The sequence below is a fragment of the Tamandua tetradactyla genome, chromosome 1 (genome assembly GCF_023851605.1).
Source record: "Tamandua tetradactyla isolate mTamTet1 chromosome 1, mTamTet1.pri, whole genome shotgun sequence".
In the NCBI taxonomy this organism is placed as follows: Eukaryota; Metazoa; Chordata; class Mammalia; order Pilosa; family Myrmecophagidae; genus Tamandua; species Tamandua tetradactyla.
The window spans coordinates 133,959,061-133,981,856 of NC_135327.1; the positions used below are offsets into that span (position 1 = coordinate 133,959,061).

The 22,796-nt window shown below is 34.6% G+C and overlaps 1 protein-coding gene across 2 annotated transcripts in view; it reads left to right on the forward strand.

The window, feature by feature from the left end:
• Window positions 1-214: 214 nt before the first annotated feature.
• Window positions 215-22,796, forward strand: part of SEMA3E (semaphorin 3E) — a 292,458-nt gene continuing 269,876 nt past the window's right edge. The window contains exon 1 of one of the 2 annotated variants that reach the window (XM_077151784.1): window positions 215-896. In XM_077151784.1, the coding sequence (XP_077007899.1) occupies window positions 782-896 (115 nt within the window). In that variant the 5' untranslated portion in view covers window positions 215-781. The remainder of the gene's footprint in view (window positions 897-22,796) is intronic. The other variant, XM_077151800.1, reaches the window with a different exon arrangement.

Sequence of the window (22,796 nt, forward strand, 5' to 3'; positions counted from 1 at the left end):
GCCCCATCCTTGTCTGCTATATGTTCATAAATACTCAGCCTGTATCATTTCCCCTCCAGAACTCCTCTTCCTGCTCCCCCCACTCCATTAAAACGCGAACGTCTTTCCTACTGCTGAGTTCCGAGGGGGCCAGTTAAAAGTGGGAGGATCAGAGCAGGGCACGTGGACGAGAAATACTTCCTAGAAACAGCAAGTAACCCTGCCTGAACTTTCCCCGTAAACACAGGGCGCTGACAGAACGGCATCCCTGCTGGGTGGATCCTGCGACTCCTAGAGGGAATGGCACTTCTTGTTTTTAATTAGCAAGGTGAAAGGTGAATTAAAACTAGCTGTTTGGCAAGTCGGTGCAAGAGGCTGACTTCTGAAAAGCTTCAAGGAGCCAGAAGAGAAGAGGTCCACGCGAGAAGGCGGTGCGTGTGCTCGAGTTGGTTTTTTTTTTTTTCCTTTTCTGAATGAACCGCTTGCAGAAGTGACACAAAAATACAGCTTCTTCCTGATTCTACCGGCTTAGTTACCGAAGAGAGGTCTAGACAGGACATGCTCTGAAGACTCGCTCCTTGGAATGTCCTCTTGCTCCCGGCTTATAAACAACTGTCCTGAGGGAAGAGAGGCTTTACATATCCAAATAGAGCCTGACAAATGGCACTTTGGGACTGTGCTTTCTGATGACAACACACCCGGTTTCTGACAAAGCCTCTCGCACGCTGCCCTGGAGGGAAGTCAAACTAAAACCCGCCTTGAAGTGAGGATCGGAGGGGCTTGCACCGCGAGCGCCGGCGGCATGGCATCTGCGGGGCACGTTATCACCTTGCTCCTGTGGGGCTACTTACTGGAGCTTTGGATGGGAGGTCACACAGCTGATACCACCCACCCTCGGTTACGCCTGTCACATAAAGGTAGGTCACCTTTTTTTTTTTTTTTATAATTAAAGTCATTTAACGTAGGTCTGTGGTCTCCAAAGACCCTCAAAATGCACCTGAAAAAATATATTGCAAAACTGACCTAAGATTCCAAGTACCCCTGATTAATACGACACGCTTACTACATCTGAAAATAGTGCAAAATCACATGCCAACTTAGAGGTGTTATTTTTGTCTTGTAAACATTAGGTTTTATTAATAAGTTCACTCACTGGAGAAACAAGCAAGAGAGGGGAGGAAGCAGGTTGTAAATAGCCTTGAGAGGCGGAACCCCTCAAGTTAGCAGTAGGTATTTAAATACCTATTTATGCATTATGGGAGCTAGGGATGTTGGGGAAGGGCTTTAGAAATTGAGGTGCAAATTTGGCGTTCTTTTCCCATTATGAGGATGGGAGGAGGAGAAAAGAAAATTCCTGAGAAGCAGAATTATTCCTTACGCATGATAACAAAGTCATCACCATGCAATTACAATGATTAACAACTAATATAAGTTAGCTTTCTAGTTGAATTGTTAGAAATTTTTGTGCACGACAAAGTATGTAGAGTTTGTAACAATCCTTGTAAAATAGTATTAGATACTATTCACTAGCAACTAGTCTTTTAGATCTATATTTGTAATATCTTAATGAAGATCTGTCTATAAAGCTTACTTAAATATTTCTTTCTGCAACTCGGTATAGAAAAGCAGCAGCATACTCATAAATAAATCATCAAAAGACAGATTTTGCATCAGGACCAGTTAAAGGCAAGTCATGAAACAGATTATGTGTTTCTTTCTGTATACAAACAAGCAAGCAAGCCAGCAAACAAACAAATAGAACCTACACTCTGAGAAGGTGACTTTGCTGAGTTAAATGAAAATTGGAATACATTATGAGGAAGGAAGTATTTATTAGCACCAGTTATTGAGACAGATAACAGAAGCAATAATGATTACATAAGAACCATTTTTCAATTGTGTCAGCTTTTAAATTGTCTCTCACTGTAGAAAGAACAGAAGCGTGTATTTAAAAAAAAAAAATTAGCTAGAATATTTACCAGAAGAAGAGACAAAAAGAAAGGCTTCTTTTTATATGACATGATTGGTCTTTTTGTCTTTTTATTGGACAGCCATAGTGATCTTTGACTATAGAATGTCCCATTTTTAGAGTAGCTAAAGCCTATGGGTATCTTCTTGATGAAAATAGAAGATTTTCTATAATACTCTCTAGTACCTAATATAAATTTAAAAAGAACACTTTGAGCATTAAATGTATAAAATATTTTAAATATAATACCCAGCATTAGCACAAATCTTTCGATTGGAGAAGCTATATCATGGGATGTAACAAAGTGCATATTTCTTGGAAGTTAGTGATCAAATACATCAGGATGTAAAAAATGATGTGATGGAATATGGACAAACGAATATTCCAGAATAAGTATAATAAATGGATTGATTTTCTTGCATAGACAAGTGGGTAAGTTGCCAGTTTTGGCAAGCTAACATTATACTACATCTGGTATTAACCTTTTATACATTATTATTGGGGTACTTGTTTTTCGAAAGTTCAATATCATATTTTAATAATTCATTAGAGAGCTTATAATTTGGTCAGAGCATATTAAAAGTCCCTGATACAGATAAATGTGCATAATATTGTTATCAGCTTCATCTTCACTATGTTTCTCTTAATCAAAGAAATAATTATAACTGATTTTATGAGATGTGTCTCATGGTATATGAGAAGAACTGCTAATATCTATATGTACGCTGGACTGATAACTTCCACAGATTTTTCTTTGGCTTTTCTTACCTGTTTGATTTAATGGCACCAACTGATAATGAACCGGATCTTGCCTTTATACAAATACAATATAGAGTTCCCTGAAAATGGGATGTTCATGCTTCTTGTGCAGTTTTTTTTAGCAAAGTTGGCTGAGAAATCACACTGGAAATGCAACGTGAAGCAGCAAATGCTTACCGGACCACAGGTGCCTGCTTCTGTAAAAGGGAAAAGCACACAAAGTATCATGGCTTTAAAAGGGAAAAGCACACAAAGTATCATGGCAGGAATATTCAGTACCATCAGCCCAATATGAACAGTAGATTTATCTCTCTGGAGTTCAGTGGACATTTTGTAAGCAAACATTAAGGGTAGGATATTTCAGAGTATAGTATTTTGCTATCTTGAATGATATTGGTTATGGTAAATTTTCATCATGGGTGAATTTAGATGATCAATTCTGTAAATTAGTGCATAGACCTTCCAAATAAGAGGCACTAGGTAAACCTATGTAGCTCCCCTGCAGTGCTGCCTGACACCCAGCAAAGAAACCCAGTAGGCTCCCTGTTTGTGGTCTGCTGGGAATTTTTTTCATAGCTGTGGTCTCTGCTATATTGGAGAAGGATAGGCACTTTTCGTATAAACTTCATATTTGATGGCATTTGATACTATGGTCTTTTCCCAAGGAAGAGGGGAATATTTTAATGTCATATACAAAGCTTGAGTTAAATTATATAAAAATATTTTTTGAGAATTGCTCTTTTCCTTTCTCCTCCATCCTCTTTTATTTTGGAGACATCATGTTCCTAAACAGAGCTTGAGAGGAAACCATTAGGATTAAAGAGGATAAAAGGCAAAGAGGAGGGGAAAGAAGGTAAAAAGGAAATATCAGATATGGAGCATCTTTGAGTTTATTCCCACTGCCTTCCCCAAACAGTGGGATAATATTGAATTATTCTCATTTCTTGCTCAATACCCCACCCCGCCCCAGGTAATAAGTATCTATGCTAGCTTAGGACAAGCCTATTGGATAAAAAGACTAGGTATATACCCTTTTTGGGGGAAAGCAAATATATTTTTGACATATTTTATAGGTACAAAATAAATTTGGTTAATTTAAATAACAATATAACAAAAGCAAAAATGGCAAAATGCTGTCCTGCTCTTCAAGAATTTTCATTTGAGATTTTCAATGAGCTTGACCCATATCAGGCAAGTATTTAAAAAATATATGATTGATTATGAATTATAGCTAAACTTATCCAGCTAAAGAGGGAAATATTGGTATGATTAGTGGAAAATGACAATTTTCTGCCCCAAGGGTTTCTTCAAAAACAAAAATTATATGACTCTTATGGCAGAAATCAAAGAAAGAGAATGAAGGAAGAATAGTTCTGGTGGCTTTAGCCCTTCCTTCTGTTGATATCTGTTTTCTTCTTATCTTTACCATCCTGCATTAAAGAGGTTATTGGGAAGGCAAAAATAAACTTTTTGATAATGGAGCTCAAAGAAGAAAAAAACAAATGAGGAAAGCCCTGCCTCAAAGAAGAAATCCCAGTACTCTTGGAAAGCCCTGGAAATTCCATCAAGGGAGGTTAGCAGATGGGATAGGTGTTCAACTTCCAATAGGGAATGCATATGCCAAGGAGAATGACTGCTTAAGCAAAGGAAGTTTTCCTGAGAAAGTCTGAGGAAGAGATAGCTAAATAAAGCTATGGATAATGTGGACATTATAAGTGTATGTATGAACATTGAATTTATCTCCATACATATAGAGTGTACAATAGAGTGTTAATTGGTCTCCCTGTATTTGGTATTTTAATCAATTAAATACACACATATTTTAGCTCAGAGAGCATCGTATTTGGGGTCAGAGGTTTCTCCATCAGCCCTATTATAAATGGTAATGGTAATTATCTGAGCCTCAGGTCAGATTTAAATTGGAGCAAGAATGGTGTTTGTCCTGTATGTTTCATAGAGTATATTTTTCTCAAGGACCCAATGGAATAGTAATACCTATGAAAGCACTTTATAACATAGTTTATTATATTATTAATATTACCTTATTAATATTAATAATTCCTGACTGATAAAAATTGAGAAGGTTGGAGAGAAGTATGCCCAAAAGAGAATAACTCTTGGGAATGGAATGACTTCAGATTTCAGTAAGTGCTAGGATAATGCTAATATAGATAACAGAAGTTGGCCTTAATGTAGAAATGTATAGTTTACCTTGATAGATTGTATTTACAGCAAATATCATCTCTATACTTTTGACCTACAGTTTGTCCTGTATGTTTCATAGGAGTATATTTTTCTCAAGGACCCAATGGAATGGTAATACCTATGAAAGCACTTTATAACATAGTTTATTATATGTTAATAAACTATGATAACAGTTTATTGTTATCATACAGTTTCAAATGATAACATAGAAGGTGATTATATCATCTGGGTATTTTCCGAGACTCATGGCCAATATATTTGCCATAAAAATGTGCACAAAACCTTTTATTACATGTATATATTGTATGTTATACATTTTAGAACTTTTTCTCAATTATAGGAAAATTTTGAGATAGAATTCTACAAGAGCACAATGCTAATAAAAAGGTTTTCAGTGATCATCCTGAAGGCTGCAGTATTTATTTTATATTTAGAGCAAATAAAAAAGAGGCAGTGACTCAGCCAGTTTTTCCTGACTCACTTCATAGCTTTGGTTCCTCAGCTGGTAATTAGGTAGTATCAACAATGACTTTAGTCATGCATCCTTATGTGGTTAATAAATACAAACTCATCATAAGGCATGATTCATAAAGAAAGTAGTTAAATAGGACCTAGGAGTAAACACTAACCTGCATACCCAAAACTCCATTAGGGAGAGTCAGTGAGGATTAAGTGGTGGATTTAGTAAGAAACAAACAGTTCACATTAAGAAAAAACAATCACTGGGGTAAAATGATAGGATATATATTTTTTGAGCTTGGTTGTTACAGATATGCTTTCTATAGAGGAAATCTATATAAGGACTTTCGATAGTTGCTATTCTTTTTATTTTTATATTTACTGTAGACAAATATTGTCCGTGCATCACAGCAATGCGTCTGCAGACACAAGAGCCTCTGAATGGTTCTCTGAATTATTCGGTTCTTATTTGGATGTTGAATTGTACACTGGGAAAACTGAAATATGGTGAAGGGAGGTCAGGGTTAGGAAGAGCAGTAAATGGCATTTATAAATGAATTGGGCCAATTATGAAAAGAAAACAGATTTTTGTGGGCAGAATCATTTTTGAAAAATAGTGTGATCGATAGTATTGTATCCAAATTATATAATCGATGGTGGTTCTTGATTAATAAATGTGTGAAACAGCCATGTTGTTATAATGGAATATTCTTTCAAAAAACTGTGTGTTACCATCTTGGTTTTTTTGCTATCTATCTCGGTTTTGCCATTTAGCCTGAGTACATTTCATAGAGAACCCTAATCTCTTTCTGTCTAGTATGAGATAGCTTGGTGACCTTAGTTCTATGTCTGCATAAGAAAGCATCAAACCATTACATTGATGGCTCCTGGTGAAAATTATTGTTAACAATCTGCTGACTCAGTTTTGCCTTTTCATTTCTTCAAAGATAGCTAATGGAATCATGGTTGGGATTTCTTACTGGGGAAGTGTGCAAAGATTTCCTCCTTTATTTTTGTGTGTAGAACTCTTCTCTAGTTTAGTAGAGGAATTTAGTCTTCAGGAATCCAGAAGGGCACTTTGCATGCATGTATGCCCCTTCATACATAGCAACTGCAGTTTTAAAATGATCATGTAAGTTCAGTCTCAGACTTTAAAACAAAATAAAACAAAATTGAAATTATACTACTTAAAATATTTTCCAAAAGGGGAAGAGTGAATATTTAGATTATTTTCTTAGTTTCATCAGCGAGGATCACCTTATCACAATATCTGCACTATATAAATTATACACAGATTGATGGTTATTTTAATAATGGATTTCTTCATAGTACAGTTTTAAATAACATTGGAAGCTTTAGAGAAACTCTTAATCTTGTCGGTTTTTCTTGGGTTTATGCAAGCATTATTCTTTGGACTCCTGATAATGACAAAACTGAATATTTCACAGACTAGAATTTCTGGACTAGGAATGAAAAGTGTAAATGAATAATCCCTGATTTTGAGAAAACATTTTCTCTCAAAGAATGCGATGATTATAAAAAGAGACCCCTCTGTGGACTTGCTAATAGGCTTTCATTTGGCCTCTATAATGGCCAAGACACTTGATTATTCAACAATTTTTCAGGCTGCCATAGTTGTGATGCCTAGTTCGGGATATTCCTACCAGATGGCTCCACTGCTTTGGATTTTGCCTCCACAACTGGCATGGAAAAGGAAATGAGAAATCCATTGATTTGCTTGATTTCTGGCAAACATATCTGATATAAATATAACTCCATTTCTATCCCTGGAAACTAAGCCCTCAGCTCTCATGATGCTCTCTGATTGATCAAGGATTTAGCTCCCAGCCTTGGCACAGTACAAATTGAAAAAGCAGTTTAGGCCAGGTTTAAAAACTCCCACATTTTAATGTCAGTGGCCTGAAAATTCTTGACTTTGGATGTGGCATCCTAATTTGAATCCTTTTACTAGATCTGTGACTTGAGCAACTTACTTAACCTTTTATGAGTCTGAATGTTCTCAAATGGGGTAATAATATAAGTCTCAGAACGTTTCCATGACCCTGAAAGGATTACTTGAGATAATGTACTTTAATGTAGCAAGTTACTTTAGCTTTTTGAAGCTTTTCGCTTAACTTCAGAGAGAACTAGCATACTCTGGTTCCCTTTTACATTCTAAAAAGCAACCATGGGCTAATTATTAACTTACACCTTAAAATAAGGAAAGATCCTTCATTTTAGAGTTTTCTATTTGAAAGCAAAGATTTTCCTTCATGAGTTAGCTGTTTTTGGAGTGGACGACTAGAAGGAACTGGGAATATTGGTGTCTCACATATTTGTAAATAGCAGTAGAATTATTTTGTTGAGAATTTAAGCGAGTTGAAATTTTGATATATGCTGGAGACAACAGACCAAATCCATAGCATAAAAAAAAAGTTACAAAGGTAATTGTAGATCCAGTTTGGTGAAGCACAATAGAACTAATGTTGCTAAGCCCAGCCCACATTGTCTGAAGTGTTAAACAGTGTCTTAAATACAGCTCTCAGCCCAGCATGTGCTGATTGCTTTGGAAGTGAAGGAGAGTCTGCTGCTGACAAACAGGTAAGAGATCTGGTTCTGGGCACAGTTCCTGACACTTAATAGGTGTTCAATAAATGTTTATTGACTGGGTCTATGAATAAAGCGAAACAACTTAGAGCAATGCTTTTCAAAGGGAAATCTGATGGGGATTGGGGTGAGGAATACCAAGGAAACTGAAGCTAAGGAATCCTGAGCGACTATTTATGGCTTCTTTAGTAAAATATACATTAAGAAAAGGGCTGGGCTTTCTCTGACTATTCACCGTCTTTGCTTAAAGTGCTGCCTTGTAGTGAGGCATTTGGGGCCTCTAGACATCCTACTGTGATGCATTAGCCATATTCTCTTGTCTATAGTGTTTTCTTTCGTTGTCATTTTAAACCTCTTTTAAAAAAAAAAAAAACAGCTTGATTCACCCACCATAGAGTCCACTAAAGTATACATCAATGGCTCCCAGTATAATCACAGAGTTGGGCATTTATCACAACAATGAATTTAAGAACATTGTCTTCCAAAATGAAAAAACGACATACCTCTTATACTCCCCTATTATTGACACTTAGCATTAGATACTGTCTTTATTACAACTGATGAAAGAATAGTACAATATTACTAACTATATTCCATAGTTTGCATTAGTTGTATTTTTCCCATACATCGCCCTAATTAACACTTTGTAGTAATGATGTACATTTGCTCTAGTTCATGTAAGAGCATTCTTATTTGTACAATTGACCACCGTCATTGTCCACAACAGGCTTCACTGTGTTGTATGGCCCCATATTTTATACTCTAGCTTTCCTTTTAGTGAATACACTACTCTAAACTTCCCTTTTAACCCTATTCACACCCATAATTCAGCACTGTTAATCACACTCATGGTAACGTGCTATCATCATCTCTACTTCCAAACATTTGCAATCAACTTTATTAAAAATTCTGTACAAATTAAGAATCAGCTCCTTATTCTTTACCCTCATTCTGTCTCGTGGTGACCCATAGTCTAGATTTTAATTTCAAGAATTTTCTCATTATAATTATTTCATGTTAGTGAGACCATATAATATTTGTCCTTTTATGTCTGGCTTATTGCACTCAATGTAATGTCCTCCGAGTTCATCCATTTTGTCATATATTAGGACCTCATTGCTTCTTACAGCTGAATAATATTCTCTTGTATGTATATGCCACGTTTTATTTATCTGTTCATCAGTTGATGGACACTTGGGTTGTTTCTATCTTTTGGTAATTGTGAATACTGCCACCATGAATATCAGTGTGCAAATGTCTGTTCACATCCCTGCCTTCAGGCCTTCTGAGTATATACCTAGAAGCAGGATTGCCAGATCATGTGGCGCTTAAATCAATTTCTGGATACACCTGTCCTTCCTGGATTATCGCCACAGCCCCTCGTTCTTTGACCGCTCATCTGTGTTGGTGGCAAAGCCCTTCTTCTCTCTTTTTTTTCCTCCCCTGTTTCTTTCCCAGATTGACACCTTTTAGTCCCCCCTCCTCTTCTTAAGCCAAAAGTGTAAAGAAAGCATATTGTTAGTGAATAATATATATTTCTTGGTCTTCAGCATAACTTCAACATTTACTTCATATTTGATTCCCAGTTTAATTAATAGAAAATATGACCTTTGTTTTTTTAAAGGTTTAATTTTATCCACTAGCCATTCAAAATTTTTTAAGATTCATGATCTAGGAACTGGCAATGACATATTAAATAAATAGTTTATTAGTTACATGGACAACTTGTCCTCTTGCTATAGCTTATTTTTCTGGTGGGAAACTGAGGTTCATAGGTATCTTGGAATAGCGGAGAATTATCTGTGGGTGGAATTAAGATAGTGGACAGGGGAGAGTAGTACCCACCAGTCAATTTAACCTGTAGTTAAACTTGAGTGTAAATTAGGATATTATTTGTATAATGTACTTATATGCATTTTGTGGTTGTGTTCTCTGAGTTTTGAGTTTTAACTTAGCGGAACCAGAATGAAAAAGGGGTTTTGTGTGGGACAGAGCAGGGAAGCAGCAGCCCAAAGGACAGGTCACAGTGTTGATTTTAGGGAACCAGACTAGCTTCAGAACCAGAAAAGAACTGCAGCAAAGAAAATGGCAGTAAAAGAAGGGGGAAATAGAGGTCAGCTGTGGACACTGACCCTTTTCCCCCTGATCAAGTACCTCCCAGGAAATGATAGAAACTGAAGGAGGGTTTTAAATTTGGAGCTAAAGATACATCATGCAACTAAAGCTGAGTAGGAAATGTGCTGGCAGCATTTCATATAGGTATTTGCTCCTCCTGATTGCTTTTTTCCCAATCCTGAGTCAAAAAGTATATTATGGGCCGAGTGATTTCTAAGATCCTTTGCAATTCTAGAAACGTAGAACTCCTTTCTTCTTATCATACCTCCCAAGGTGTTTAATTTCTCCAAAACACTTTTAAAAATTGTATTAGAAAAGTGTGAAAAGATATAAACTCACAATGTTAAAATCTTGGGTTTGAATCTTCAGTATATATTTTTGATGCTGTGTCAAGCTTGCTACATCATTAAACTTTACTTTCTCTGTAAATAAAAGGGACTAATGAAGCTGTCTTTCTATCCCATGTGAATATTGTGGAGGGAAAATTAAATGTACCATGATAATGTATATTATGACTTCTTAAATTATTCTCTAAATTACATAATTGTCTTTATTTATTTATTTTTACATGGGCAGGAGCCAGGAATCGAACCTGGGTCCTCAGGCTTGGCAGGCAAGCATTCTTACCTGCTGAGCCACCGTGGCCCACCCGGCAAGCATTCTTACCTGCTGAGCCACCGTGGCCCACCCGGCAAGCATTCTTACCTGCTGAACCACTGCGGCCCACCCGGCAAGCATTCTTACCTGCTGAGCCACCGCGGCCCACCCCATAATTGTCTTTAAAACTATTCTAAGTTTCTTGAGGGCAAGGAGTAGTATTTGTGTGTGTGTGTGTGTGTGTGTGTGTGTGTGTATACAAGACTGTGGAGGACAGAATAAAATGACTTATTCAAATCATTCCTAAAATCTGTGCTCATGGACTAGGTATTAACTATCAGTGGAATTTATTTTTTTTTAAGTTTACTTTTATCTTTTGATACAGCTGAAAAAATTGCAAAGCTTTAATTTGTATAAGAAGCAGAGCTGCTTATAAAAGCAGAGTTCCTACTAAATATTCACCTGAGAGGAAGCTTGGTTGAATTTCAGTACAGAGAGGTTGATGTTGATTATAATTTTCTCTCCTCCTTTTCAAAGCTCAGGGCAGAGAAGAAACAAAAACAGATTAAACAATCCCACACAAAGTGTGGTTCTGGTACTGGCAGCCTGAGTCTTCCATGGAAGTTACTGAGTCAGATTTATTGAATGGCTCATTCTGGGGCTAGGGACCAGGAATCTGCATTTAATAAGTCATTAGGTGATTCTGAAAGCTAAATGATAGAGGAGATGTTACAAAGGAGTCCTGCTTTTATATTGCCTTTTTGATTATTTTTCTCCTGCAGGTCTATCACCCAGTTTACGGGTGTCATTTACTCAAATGTCTAAATGACAGCCTTGGTCTTGATAACTATACTTAGATTCATATATATCTAACTATCATACCATTCTCTACCAATCATTACTTTTCCTATTATATAAGAATGTATTAGTTATTAATAATAATTTCACGTCAGCTAAATCTGTTTAATAATAATTGCTTGGCATAAATTGTAACCTATTGTGGTATTATTGAATTCAGATGAGAAGACATCTAATATTTGTCTATTTTGGACAAACAGTGTGTAAAATTCTAGAACTCCATTTCTCAATGGAAGGTTTTTCTGAACTAAAGAAATTAGGTTGTTGCTTACCTCTTGATCTTTCCTTTTATGCGCTCATGAGCTTTTATAACTTTTAAGGAAATATTTGTTCATTCAATCATTCACTTATTCCATGAGTATGTGTTGACCTTCTTCAATGCTTTAGGTAATTCACTTCACTTGAGGGATTGAAGAATAAAAATTATAGGCTCCCAAATGTAATGTAGTGTCCTGGATGGGATTCTGAAACAGAAACAGGACCTTAGGGGAAAATTAAGGAAATCTGAATAAAGTAATAATAATGTATCAATACTGGTTTATTAACTGTGACAAATATGCCCTACTAATGTAAGATATTAATAACAGATGGAAATGGGTGTGCATATTTGTATATGTATAAAGGTAGTACTTTGTACTACCTTTACAACTTTTCTGTAAATCTAAAAATATTCTAAAATAAGTTTATTAAAAAAAGGGGGGGGGAATACATAATCTCCACCCAAATCCTGCCTCCAGAAGCATCAGGTCTAGTTGCAAAAGAAGGCAAGCCATATTAATTCTGAATTTTATGTATATATTGAAAGTTATATATATTTTAAATATATAATATATGTGTTATATATTAGATGTATATACTAAAATGCTACTGAAATGTAGAGTTGGGACTGAGAGAGAACTGAGCTCAATCTTGAAGGTGACTACATAGAGTCTGGCCAAGAAGCTATGAGCATATTTTTTTTTTTTGTATCCTGTATGGTGGGGTCACATCTTGTTATTTTTCCATGTGAGTATCCCGTTATTGCAATACCATTTGTTGAATTTTTGTTTGTTTGTTTTTGGGGGGAAGCTCATGGACTAGGAATCGATCCCAGCTCTCCTGCATGGCAGGCAATAATTCTACCACTGAACTACCTTTGCTCCCTTGACCATATTGTCTTTTTACATCTTTTCCTGCCTCACCACCCATTCCTGCATCCTCTCAGTTATCCCACTGCATATAATGCACTGCACCCTCCCAGAAACACGTTTATTTACTCTTGGTTCGCTAATTAATTTAAGTCCACTGTGTGGAATTTTTTATTGTACATACTTTTATTACGAATGTTCTTTGTTCAGACTAAATGAAATTGTCCCCATATCTATATGGCTTCAAGGAAGTCTCATTTTCTTTATGTGATTACTGCAAATTCATCAGTAGATTTTGACAGTTTTGAAAGCAAGTATACTGAGTTTTATTGTTTGAATCCTTAAAATCGAACAAATTAGGTGCCAAAAAGTATATTAATACAATATAATGAATTATAATTATGTATTTTAATATAATATAATGGTAATATAAAATATATTGTATACTTAATGTATAGAATTTAATCATTATTTCTAGTTACATTAGAACTACCAATCTTAATTCTTTTGTTGTATACCACATATAAATAGGTTCTTAATAAAGATGGCAGAAAGTAAAATGATTTGGAGGGGGTAGTGTTCAGAGGGCAAGGAAGAGGATGAGGAGTTCTCTTATATTGCTCCTTCTCCAAAATATTAGATCCTAGTTTGACCTCATGTTTTCTTTAGGAAAAGCTCTAAAGAGAATACCAGAACTACTTTAAAATTATTTTTAAAAGTCTGTATATTATTGAAAGATACAGTTCGAGGCTGTTGGAGATTGAATCATGTGCCCCGCAAATAGGACCTCTGAAGATATTATTGGTTAAGGTGTGCCCAAACCGAATGAGGGGTGGGTCCTAATTCTATATGGCTGAAGTCCTTATAAGGAAAGGAAATTGGACATGATAGGAGAAACCAAAGGACCAGCCAGAAGCACGAAGTTAATGGAACCCAGAAGAGAAAGGAAAAAAGGCCATGTACATTCCATGTGATGGAAAAGCCAGAGATTGCTGGCCAGCCAGAAGATACCCACCTGGGGAGGAGGCAAGCCTTTTAGCCACTGAAAAGGTGAGCCAATAAACTGTTGTTAAACCAGCCCATTGTATGGTATTTATTTTAGGAACTGAGAAACTAAGGCATGCTTTGTTAGAGGGTGGCTGGAATTCAACTGGGCCAGTCATTGTTGTCATATTTCATTGATCTTCTCTTCCCATTTGCTACAGCCATAATCAACATTCAATATAGTATCTCATTCATTTCTGGAGTGATGAACTGTGATGAAATAGTGACAAAACAGAAAGCAAAGAAAGCTTGGACTGTGAAAGAGTAATAACCAAAATCTTTGATTTTGAAGAATGCCCTAAATGACCAAAAAATAGGATACTTTAAATGTTTTTCAAAATGCTTTTTGCTTTTATCAGTTTGTCTCCCTGTGAAGGTTGTTTTATGAATAATTTGATCATGTTGCTTTGCGTTTTGGATATATTATTTAAAACAAAACTAAAGGGAGTAAGATAGTGAGAGGGAAAAAGCAACAATTATAGTTTGTTTATGTTCTTCTACTAATGATAATGTATGTTGTTAAATGCAAATTGTATTATGTAGCTAAATAAAAGCATACTTGTGGAAGACAGTTCAAGCTGTTTTCAGTTTATTTCTTAACTCAAGATAATTGAGAAAGAACCTGTGAAAATTTACTTAGATCTTATTAAGCCATATAAAATATTATTGTCATTTGTGACTTAATTTATCAAAATCAATTGACAACATATTTTGAAATGCTGTATCCTTGAGAGTTTTTTCCTTTTTTGACACTGTACCGATTAATCAAATATACTGAACCAAACATGCAAGTGGATATTAAAAAAAAACAGGAATGTCATAAATAAAGTTAATTCTGAAGAATGCAAACATATATCACTCTGCTACTATAAGGAGTAAATAAATATGGAAATAGGAATCATTTTTAGGAATTTAGGTCAAGGTGTGAAAATAAATAAAGAAAAATCAGGATATTTTAGTCATTCCGAGCAAGGCAAAAATAATATTTATTTTTAGGGAAAAATTTGGGGAAAAGTTATGCACGTAAAAATGATTCCTTTTAAAAATAGCTCTATTATTATTGATAAAACCAGGACAGCTTTTTTTTTTTCTTTTGATCACTAGCAAAAAGGAAAGAGAAAAGGAGAAAAGCAAAAGGAAAACTAAATTTCAAATGACATTATCACAATGCATAAATGCTACACATATTTCTGGCCAGATGAATGGTAACTGACAAATATTTTATAATTGCTGAGAATGGGTACTAGAATATTGAGCTTTCTGGCAGTGTAGGGTCTGTATAAACTTGAGTTAACCATATGGTGTATTCTTAGAATAGCCCACCACCATGTTTAAAATGTAAATTATAAAGAAACAAACTTTTTTCAAAGTCAAATGTTGTCATTTTAGTTGTCAGGGTTTTCAATTATCCATATCATTGCACCTTTCCATTAATATGGAAAAACAAGGATGTTTTCTTTGAATTTTGTTCAGAATGAAGAAAGATGGAGAAGATAATTATGAAACTGGAATGGATTCCAGGAATCACAAAAATATATCCATTTTATTATTGTATTCTTACAGTTATAAGAAGCTAATGTATTTGAACTTCTATAACACATTAATATGATTTAAATTTATTTTTAATTCCACCAAAGCAAAATTCTTTGTAATAATATTTAGATAACAGTAATAAGAAGTAAAACATTATAGTTAAGTCAATTGTGCTTACAATTAAAAGAGCATAATTGCATCTTTGCCATTATATTTCTCAGAAATAAGACAAAAGTTCTGTACTGGGCACTGCCTTTGACAGATTTTTTTGCCAAATGTTTTCTACTTGCTCCAAAATCTGTTTGCCCAAGCTGAAGTCTGATATATTTTAGGTTTGTAAAAGAATTTTTCAGAGCTGGAGAAAAAGAAGTCTCTCTGACTGAAAAATCAATAAAATTGAACAAGAATAAAAATTAAAAATACAATTAGGGTGTTGATATTCATGAGGAAGTCTACATGCTAGTAAAGCAGCAATCATTCAGGAACACGTTAGATAACTTTTATAGTATTGATCTCGGGATGTAAAATAAATACAACACTAATGTTATTATATGCAGTTTTGTTTTGAAATATATAATTACATTTATTGGACATCTAAATTTCTATGTTAGTAAACATTATAACAGCACTCTAATGTTTTAGATTAGAAATGCCATTTGTCATTTTAGATTGCTCATTTATACCAATCTATTATTATTTCATAAATACCAATCTGGTATTTTGAAAATTAACTCTATTTTTAAATGTATGGAACACTGGTTATGTGACAAAATTAATACAAGATTGCCATTGGTTAGTTTTCCTATTGGCTGAATAAAACTTATGCCAGCACATGCATTAGTGCAGGGAGTGCTCTCCCTGTGCCCATTTGTGTAATACTGCAATTTTTTTCTTAACGCACTGTTGCATTTCTCTTCTGATGCTCTCCCAGCCAGGCTCCACATTTCCGTTCACACTGGTGGCCACTGAAATTTCCTTGTCTCCCTTAACCTTTTTTGCCCCTTAACAAATAGGCCCAGCTGCTACTGCGTCTGGTTGCCCGCACTCCCCCATGCTGCTCCTGCTGGGGATGGCAGCCAGAGTAAAGAATAACAGCTGGGATTGGCCTACTTTGGCATCTAAATAATTTTGGGTGGATCCATTCCTAACTTTATTATTTCATTTAAAATGCCCTTTCCTTCTGCTGAACTTTAAACAAATAGGCGAATGATGTTTTGAAAATTGTTTTTCTCATCTGTCTGTGACTTTCATACCTGGCTTCTCAAGACAAACAAGTGAGTTCATTTTGTACGTTCTTATTTTTCCATTTTTAAGCCATCTTTAGAAAACAAATGTGGCAGAAGCAATTTAGTAATGTGACCTTAACCTTTCTATGACTCAATATCTTCATTCAGAGAATTGGACAGTCGTTAACACCTATGTCATAAATTGTGATGAGGACTAATTGGAAGGACATTTGTAATGCATGTAGAACTGTGCCTGGGACAGAGCTAATGTTAAGTAAGTGTTTGATAGAAAAACAATCAGAGAGAGGGAGAAGAAAGAGTGAGGGAGCACATGAGAGAGAAGGAGAGGGAGGGAGGAAAGGAAGGAGGAGAGAAGAGAAGAAGGCAAGAAGGAAGGAAACCAGGGAGGGGGTGAGCATTCATTCTGATGGAATGTGGAAAGACCAATAATTGCCCTTAGGCAGTTAAGACCAAGGTTGTGCACTTAGCATTCTATGCATCTCATTCCATCCAAAGAGAATGACTGATTAGAAGAAGACTGCAATGTGGGGAAGCTTGTGGAATTTTACCCAAACTGAAGCATTTTATTAGAGGTAGGGTGTTGTGTTATTAGAGGTAGGGTGTTGTGTGTGCGCATGTGTGTGTGTGATTACTGTCTACTCCATGGAGTTATCATGTCTACAGCATCTAGACAGGTGGTCATACAACTGTATCATGTGTATTCCCAAGGAAAGGAAAATCACTACATGAGCATGTTCTCATGAGAACAAAGTACTTCGCTCCCCAATCCCAAATCTCAGTCCTTTTCAGTCTTAGTGCTTTCTTTTGGTGCCACCAGGACACAGTTCATGACAGACCTCCAAATGTTTAAGGATGGCTATCATGTCCTTTTGTGGTTGGTGCATGTTCCTCCTAACTTGTGCTTGCCAGTGTTCTGATTTAAAAACCAGTGCTCCTGGTTTTTAAATGCCCCCTCTTAAAATGGCGCACTGCTGCTGACACTCAAACCATGCCTGCCTTGTTCAAAGAGTAGTGGCGCTGCTAACTGGCAACTTTTATTAAAGCCACCTGAGTTGACAGCTGCTTATTTGGCAAATATGCTCTTATTGGTTTACGTTGGAATTGCTGTCAGCCCTTCTCAGGCTTTTTCACACAGACTCTGTTAAGCCAGCTCTTTTCTTTATTTCATGTGTGTGGTTTATTTATTAAAGTTAAGGAAAATCCTCTCCAATTTAGGATGTGGATTGCAAGCATAATAACAGCATGAATCCCTAGATTTAAAGACTAGTTCTGCTAGTATGTGTATTTGATTAATTTGCTGAAGCTCAGTTTCTGCATCTATTGTCATCAGGAAACTGGCTAGTTAGAAATTACAAGATTATTATTTGTGGTAGAAATTATTTCAAAGTGTTTTTAAAATGTAAAGTATACATTCTATGGAATTCTTCTATAATGTCAGTATTTGGAGGAAGTTTAGCACACATTTTTGACAAATTTTTAAAAATTATAATATGTAAGATATATGCTTTAGGCTTTCAGGGATGTTGTATGCCAATAAATATTATGGTTGGTTTTCTTTGTAAGTATCATAAAATAATTTGTATAATTAAATGATCGGTTAATTTGAAGTTCTTTTGTACGTGTCTTTTTTTCACAGCTAAAATAAACAGGAGACTTTTTAAATGTCTTAGGAATTTTATATTTTAAAAGAGTCTGGAATGGCCACCACAACAGAATGGCAGAATTAATGTAGTATCATAGCTATGATTGCTTAATTTTGTAATTTTAGTTTGCTGTCATTTTTGTAAATTTGCCAGTCACTCTCTGTGTGTTTGTAGGAAGTCCTGTGTTTTAAAAAAGAGACATATTTAACAGGCTATTTTTTTTTCATTAACTCCTTACAAGTAAAAGAGTAAGCTGTAGAAAAATAAATCTGCAAACAACTGTATATGTTAAAAAAGTGTTTCTTCATTTATTCTGAATTAAAAAAATATATATTTAAACAAAAATTGTTTGTAACCTCTCTTCTGTTTTTCTTATAGAATTAACTTCACCAAATGCTCTTTTCCCGTTTTATTACTTCGTAAGTTGTTTGCACTCTTTTGGAATTTTGAATACAGAGAAGATTTCTAAGAATAGTAAAACGTTATCATCATTATTAGGACTATCGCTAATTACTGTATATATCTCTACAATTCTTATAGCAATAACTAATTGACAGTGTTTCCCTATTTCACATTGTGATAAACAAGGACATCTGTGGTTTCTCAGAAGACAATGTATGACAGACTCACTGCTCTACCATTGTATCACTTTTACTTTGTAAGGTATCTTGAAAATATTTTTTGCAGTTTTTATCAGTAAGCTATCTTCAGGTACTTTCAAGCATACTTGAATATAATATTTTTCCTCTGATTTATATGCATTGATTGAAGAGATAGTGGCAACCTTTTGCTATGTATTCTATTACACAGCAATGTGACCATCTCATCCATATGAAGAAATGGAGGAAAGAAAATCATTCTCCCCTAGTTATTATAGAGACTCAATTTTCGTTTCCCTTTAGGTTAAGAAATGAAACAGTTTTTTTTAATCTAGTGAACCCATCTCAGGCAAATATAGAATAACTCTTTAAAAATATGGTAGAAAATATAATTTCTAACTTAATTTCATTTTAAACATGAAGTAGCATTTTTCCAAGTAGAGTTTTATAAAATAAAAATATTTTATCCTTTTTACTGGTAGCAAAGAAAAGTAAAGTATAAAGGAGTGAGTACAAAAAATACCCAAAATCACTATGCATACTTACCAATACCATCAGTAATTATTAATATTTTGGTGTAAAAATATCCTTCCAGACATGCAGCTATATATTTGAACATGTGATTTTTTATAAAAATGAGTTCATAATATGCTGCTTATTTATCTGTTTTTATCTATACTATGAAACACTTTCAGTACTGAGGATTAGCGATATACTTCATCCTTCTTTTAATGATCACGTAGTATTCCTTGGTTTTGAAGATATCATGATTCATGTGCCCAATTTTTCTATTGCAGGACATTTAAGTTGTTTCTAGTTATATTTTCCTAATATCAACAATATTGAATGAGCATTAGTATACATATCTCTTTATTTACTTTCCTGATTTTTCTCTTAGGTACCAATTCCTGAAAATAAAATGGTCCTAGGCAAGAAGGTATTTGGGGAGCTTCGTAGTGTATACATTGAAAAACATGTGATTTTCCCATTTTAAACCATCATTCTTATCCAAACATCACCTTGACATCGAACACTTTAAAATGCCAATTTCCTTAAGCAAAATTTATTGACATCAAAATTGTCAAAATTAGGTATTATGTAAATTCTGATTTGTCTTTTGTTAGTAAACATATTCCATGAATAAGCTCAAAGTTAGTGAACAAAATTTTCACACAAATTCATGTTTACATTCATCATTTGGATTATTTTTTGACATGGAGATCTGTAAACCATTTTACTGGCTGTAGAATAATCTCTCATTTCCATTACTTCATTCTGTAACATTCTGCGCAACATAGAACATGAAAGATGAGACCCTCCTTTTCCTCTACTAGGATTTATTTAACTGTTTATCAAGTGCCTACTACTTTTTTTACATACATGTTGAATACAATGGCACTATTTCTAGGGATTCAGATAAAATGACAGAAATGTTTAAAAAAACTAATTAGTTAATTTTAGCTATATTATTGTATTATTCACTATTAATTTTATTTCATCCTTTCAAATAGTTGTGCTTCTTTTTTTTTCTAGTTCAAATACATTGCTTTTTCACTCCTTTTCAAATAATATTCAATCAGAGAAGGAATCATAACTTTCCCAGATGTGGCGAATTCAAGCAAGTGTGATTATTTCTCCTTAGTATATCCATAGCAGATATTATTAATGGATCATATATTCTTTCCTTCTGAGAAAGGCATGGCCTCAGAATTCTTCTCAATATATTGTTTCAAGTAGACACCACCAATAATTTCTTTATTTCTCATTTCCTATTAAAAACAAATACATGTTTGGGCTATTTAAGATCACAGAACAGAGTTAATAATAGACCTTCATAAGCCAAGGACTCAAATAATAGTTTAGATATTCCAAATATTGCATGTGACATACTAAATGTTATTCTTGTTTGTCAGAAATTTTTGCTTTTTATTTATTTATTTAGACAAATCTGTCAACTCTAAGTATGATGCATCTACATTTTAAGAAAATGACCACAAGTATATGAAATTAAGTTATCTATTGGGATTTATGGCATGATTTAACATATAATGAATGAGAACAAAAATAAACAAAATTATTCAAAAGAAGTTAAATAACTCCAAGACCTACAAGTCTTGTGATGTCAGGTATTAACATACTGAAAGAAAATAATGAGTCCAACAGAGGTGTCATGGTTTTCTAGAAGGTAATTTTATAACATTTATCAATAAGTAAAATGTATATAATCTTTAACCTACTAAATATATATCTGTGTGTATGTACATATTTATGTATATGTATGTGTGTGTGTGTATGTAGTTGTCAACAGTATAATTTAGTGTGGGAAAAAAGGTGCTTGATAAAACATATATAGGGTAGTCTCATGTTTATAAAAATGTGCATTCATGCGTGTGTATGAAAAAATTCTGACAAGTTTTATATACCATTGCATTTATCTCTGGGAACCGACATGTGGGTTATGGTAGCTTTCTCCTTGATAACTAGTTAAACTGACTTCCATGTTACATTTATAATTAGAATGTCCATAAAGCTATTTTATTTTAAACAAAAAGAATGCTAGTCACCCATCAAAGAATAGAGAAAAAGTCACAGAGGAAACTTTTATCAATACTTAATCAAGCACTGTCCAAATGAGAATAAATTTGAGCCAACCAATTTTGTTTATTCCTGTGACATTGGTAAGACCATTCAGATTGATATGGGTGCTTGAGGAAATGGTGACTGTTGCTATTAAAACTAAATTTCTACAAACTTCTTACCAGAATGAAGCAGTATGTCTAGAAAGAAGAAACAAAATCAGCAAGCATATTTATCACTAAGGCTAAGTGATAAATAACCAGCTGCTATAATGTCGGAGAGAAGATAATGATCTCATCTTGATCCGAGAAACCTGTTTATACCTCAAATCTTCTATTTTCTGACTGTGTAAATTTGGGCAAATTATTTATCCTCTATCAATATCAATTTTCTCAACTGCAGTTGAAATGGACAGTACCTATTTAATAGATAAATTCTTGATTAATGGCGCAAATGTTCATTCTACTAGTTCCGTTACCTTTCTAATCTGACTTCTCACCACTGCCATGCTGGTACCATCTCTTCTGTCATGTACCACCCCACCTTCCCCCTAAAAAGTATAGGTGATGGATAAAGCAAATTGGCTGACAATGGTTGAAAGGTATGTATACACATCCTCAATCTCTAGACATCAGTCAGAGAAGGGAGAAAGGAAAACAAAATCCCAGTGGAAAAATCTAGGAAATAGTTCCCTTGTGATTTGTATAGTTCTTTACTACAGTTCTATACTAACTCAAACTCCATTATATCCAAAATTTAATTCATTATCTTCCCCACTGATGGTACTCTTTCTCTTTATGTTTCCTACCTCAGTGAATGGTGCATACATTAGCCCACTTGGCTCAATGATAAATGAGAAGTGACCTTGGACTTTGCTCTTTCTTTTAACAGTCTCCAATCACCACCAACACAGACAACTGCATTTAGTTAGATAATGATCAAGGCCTATGAACTGTACTACTTAATGTTTCTTAGATTCATTTATGTCTTTATATTTCCACTACTTTTTTTTTTGGTCTACCTGTTTTATTGTGATATCTCCTGATTGATATCTTTACAGCCAATAAAATACTCGTCATACTATAAGCAGAGTGAGCATTAAAAATGCAAATCTTACTGATTTCACTCCCTGAAATAACTTTTTATTGGAATGATACACATGATATTCCAGATAAAACACATATTTCTTAACATGGTACACTAAGCTTTTCATGATCTGAACCTGTTTATTTTTCTCTCTTTCTTATCATGTATCTTTTTTGAATTCCAATCTCCAATGATATTGAACTCCATGACATTCTGGAGACATGTCAAGCTTTTCTTGCCTCCAAATCCATGTATATGCTGCTTCGGCTTCCTAGAATTCTTCTCTCATTTTTCTCCATCTTCCTTACTCATTCTGCTTGCTATTAATACTTGTTGATTCTTTAGTACTAGGTTTGAGATGAATCCCTGAACAAATCTTCCCTTAACCTCTG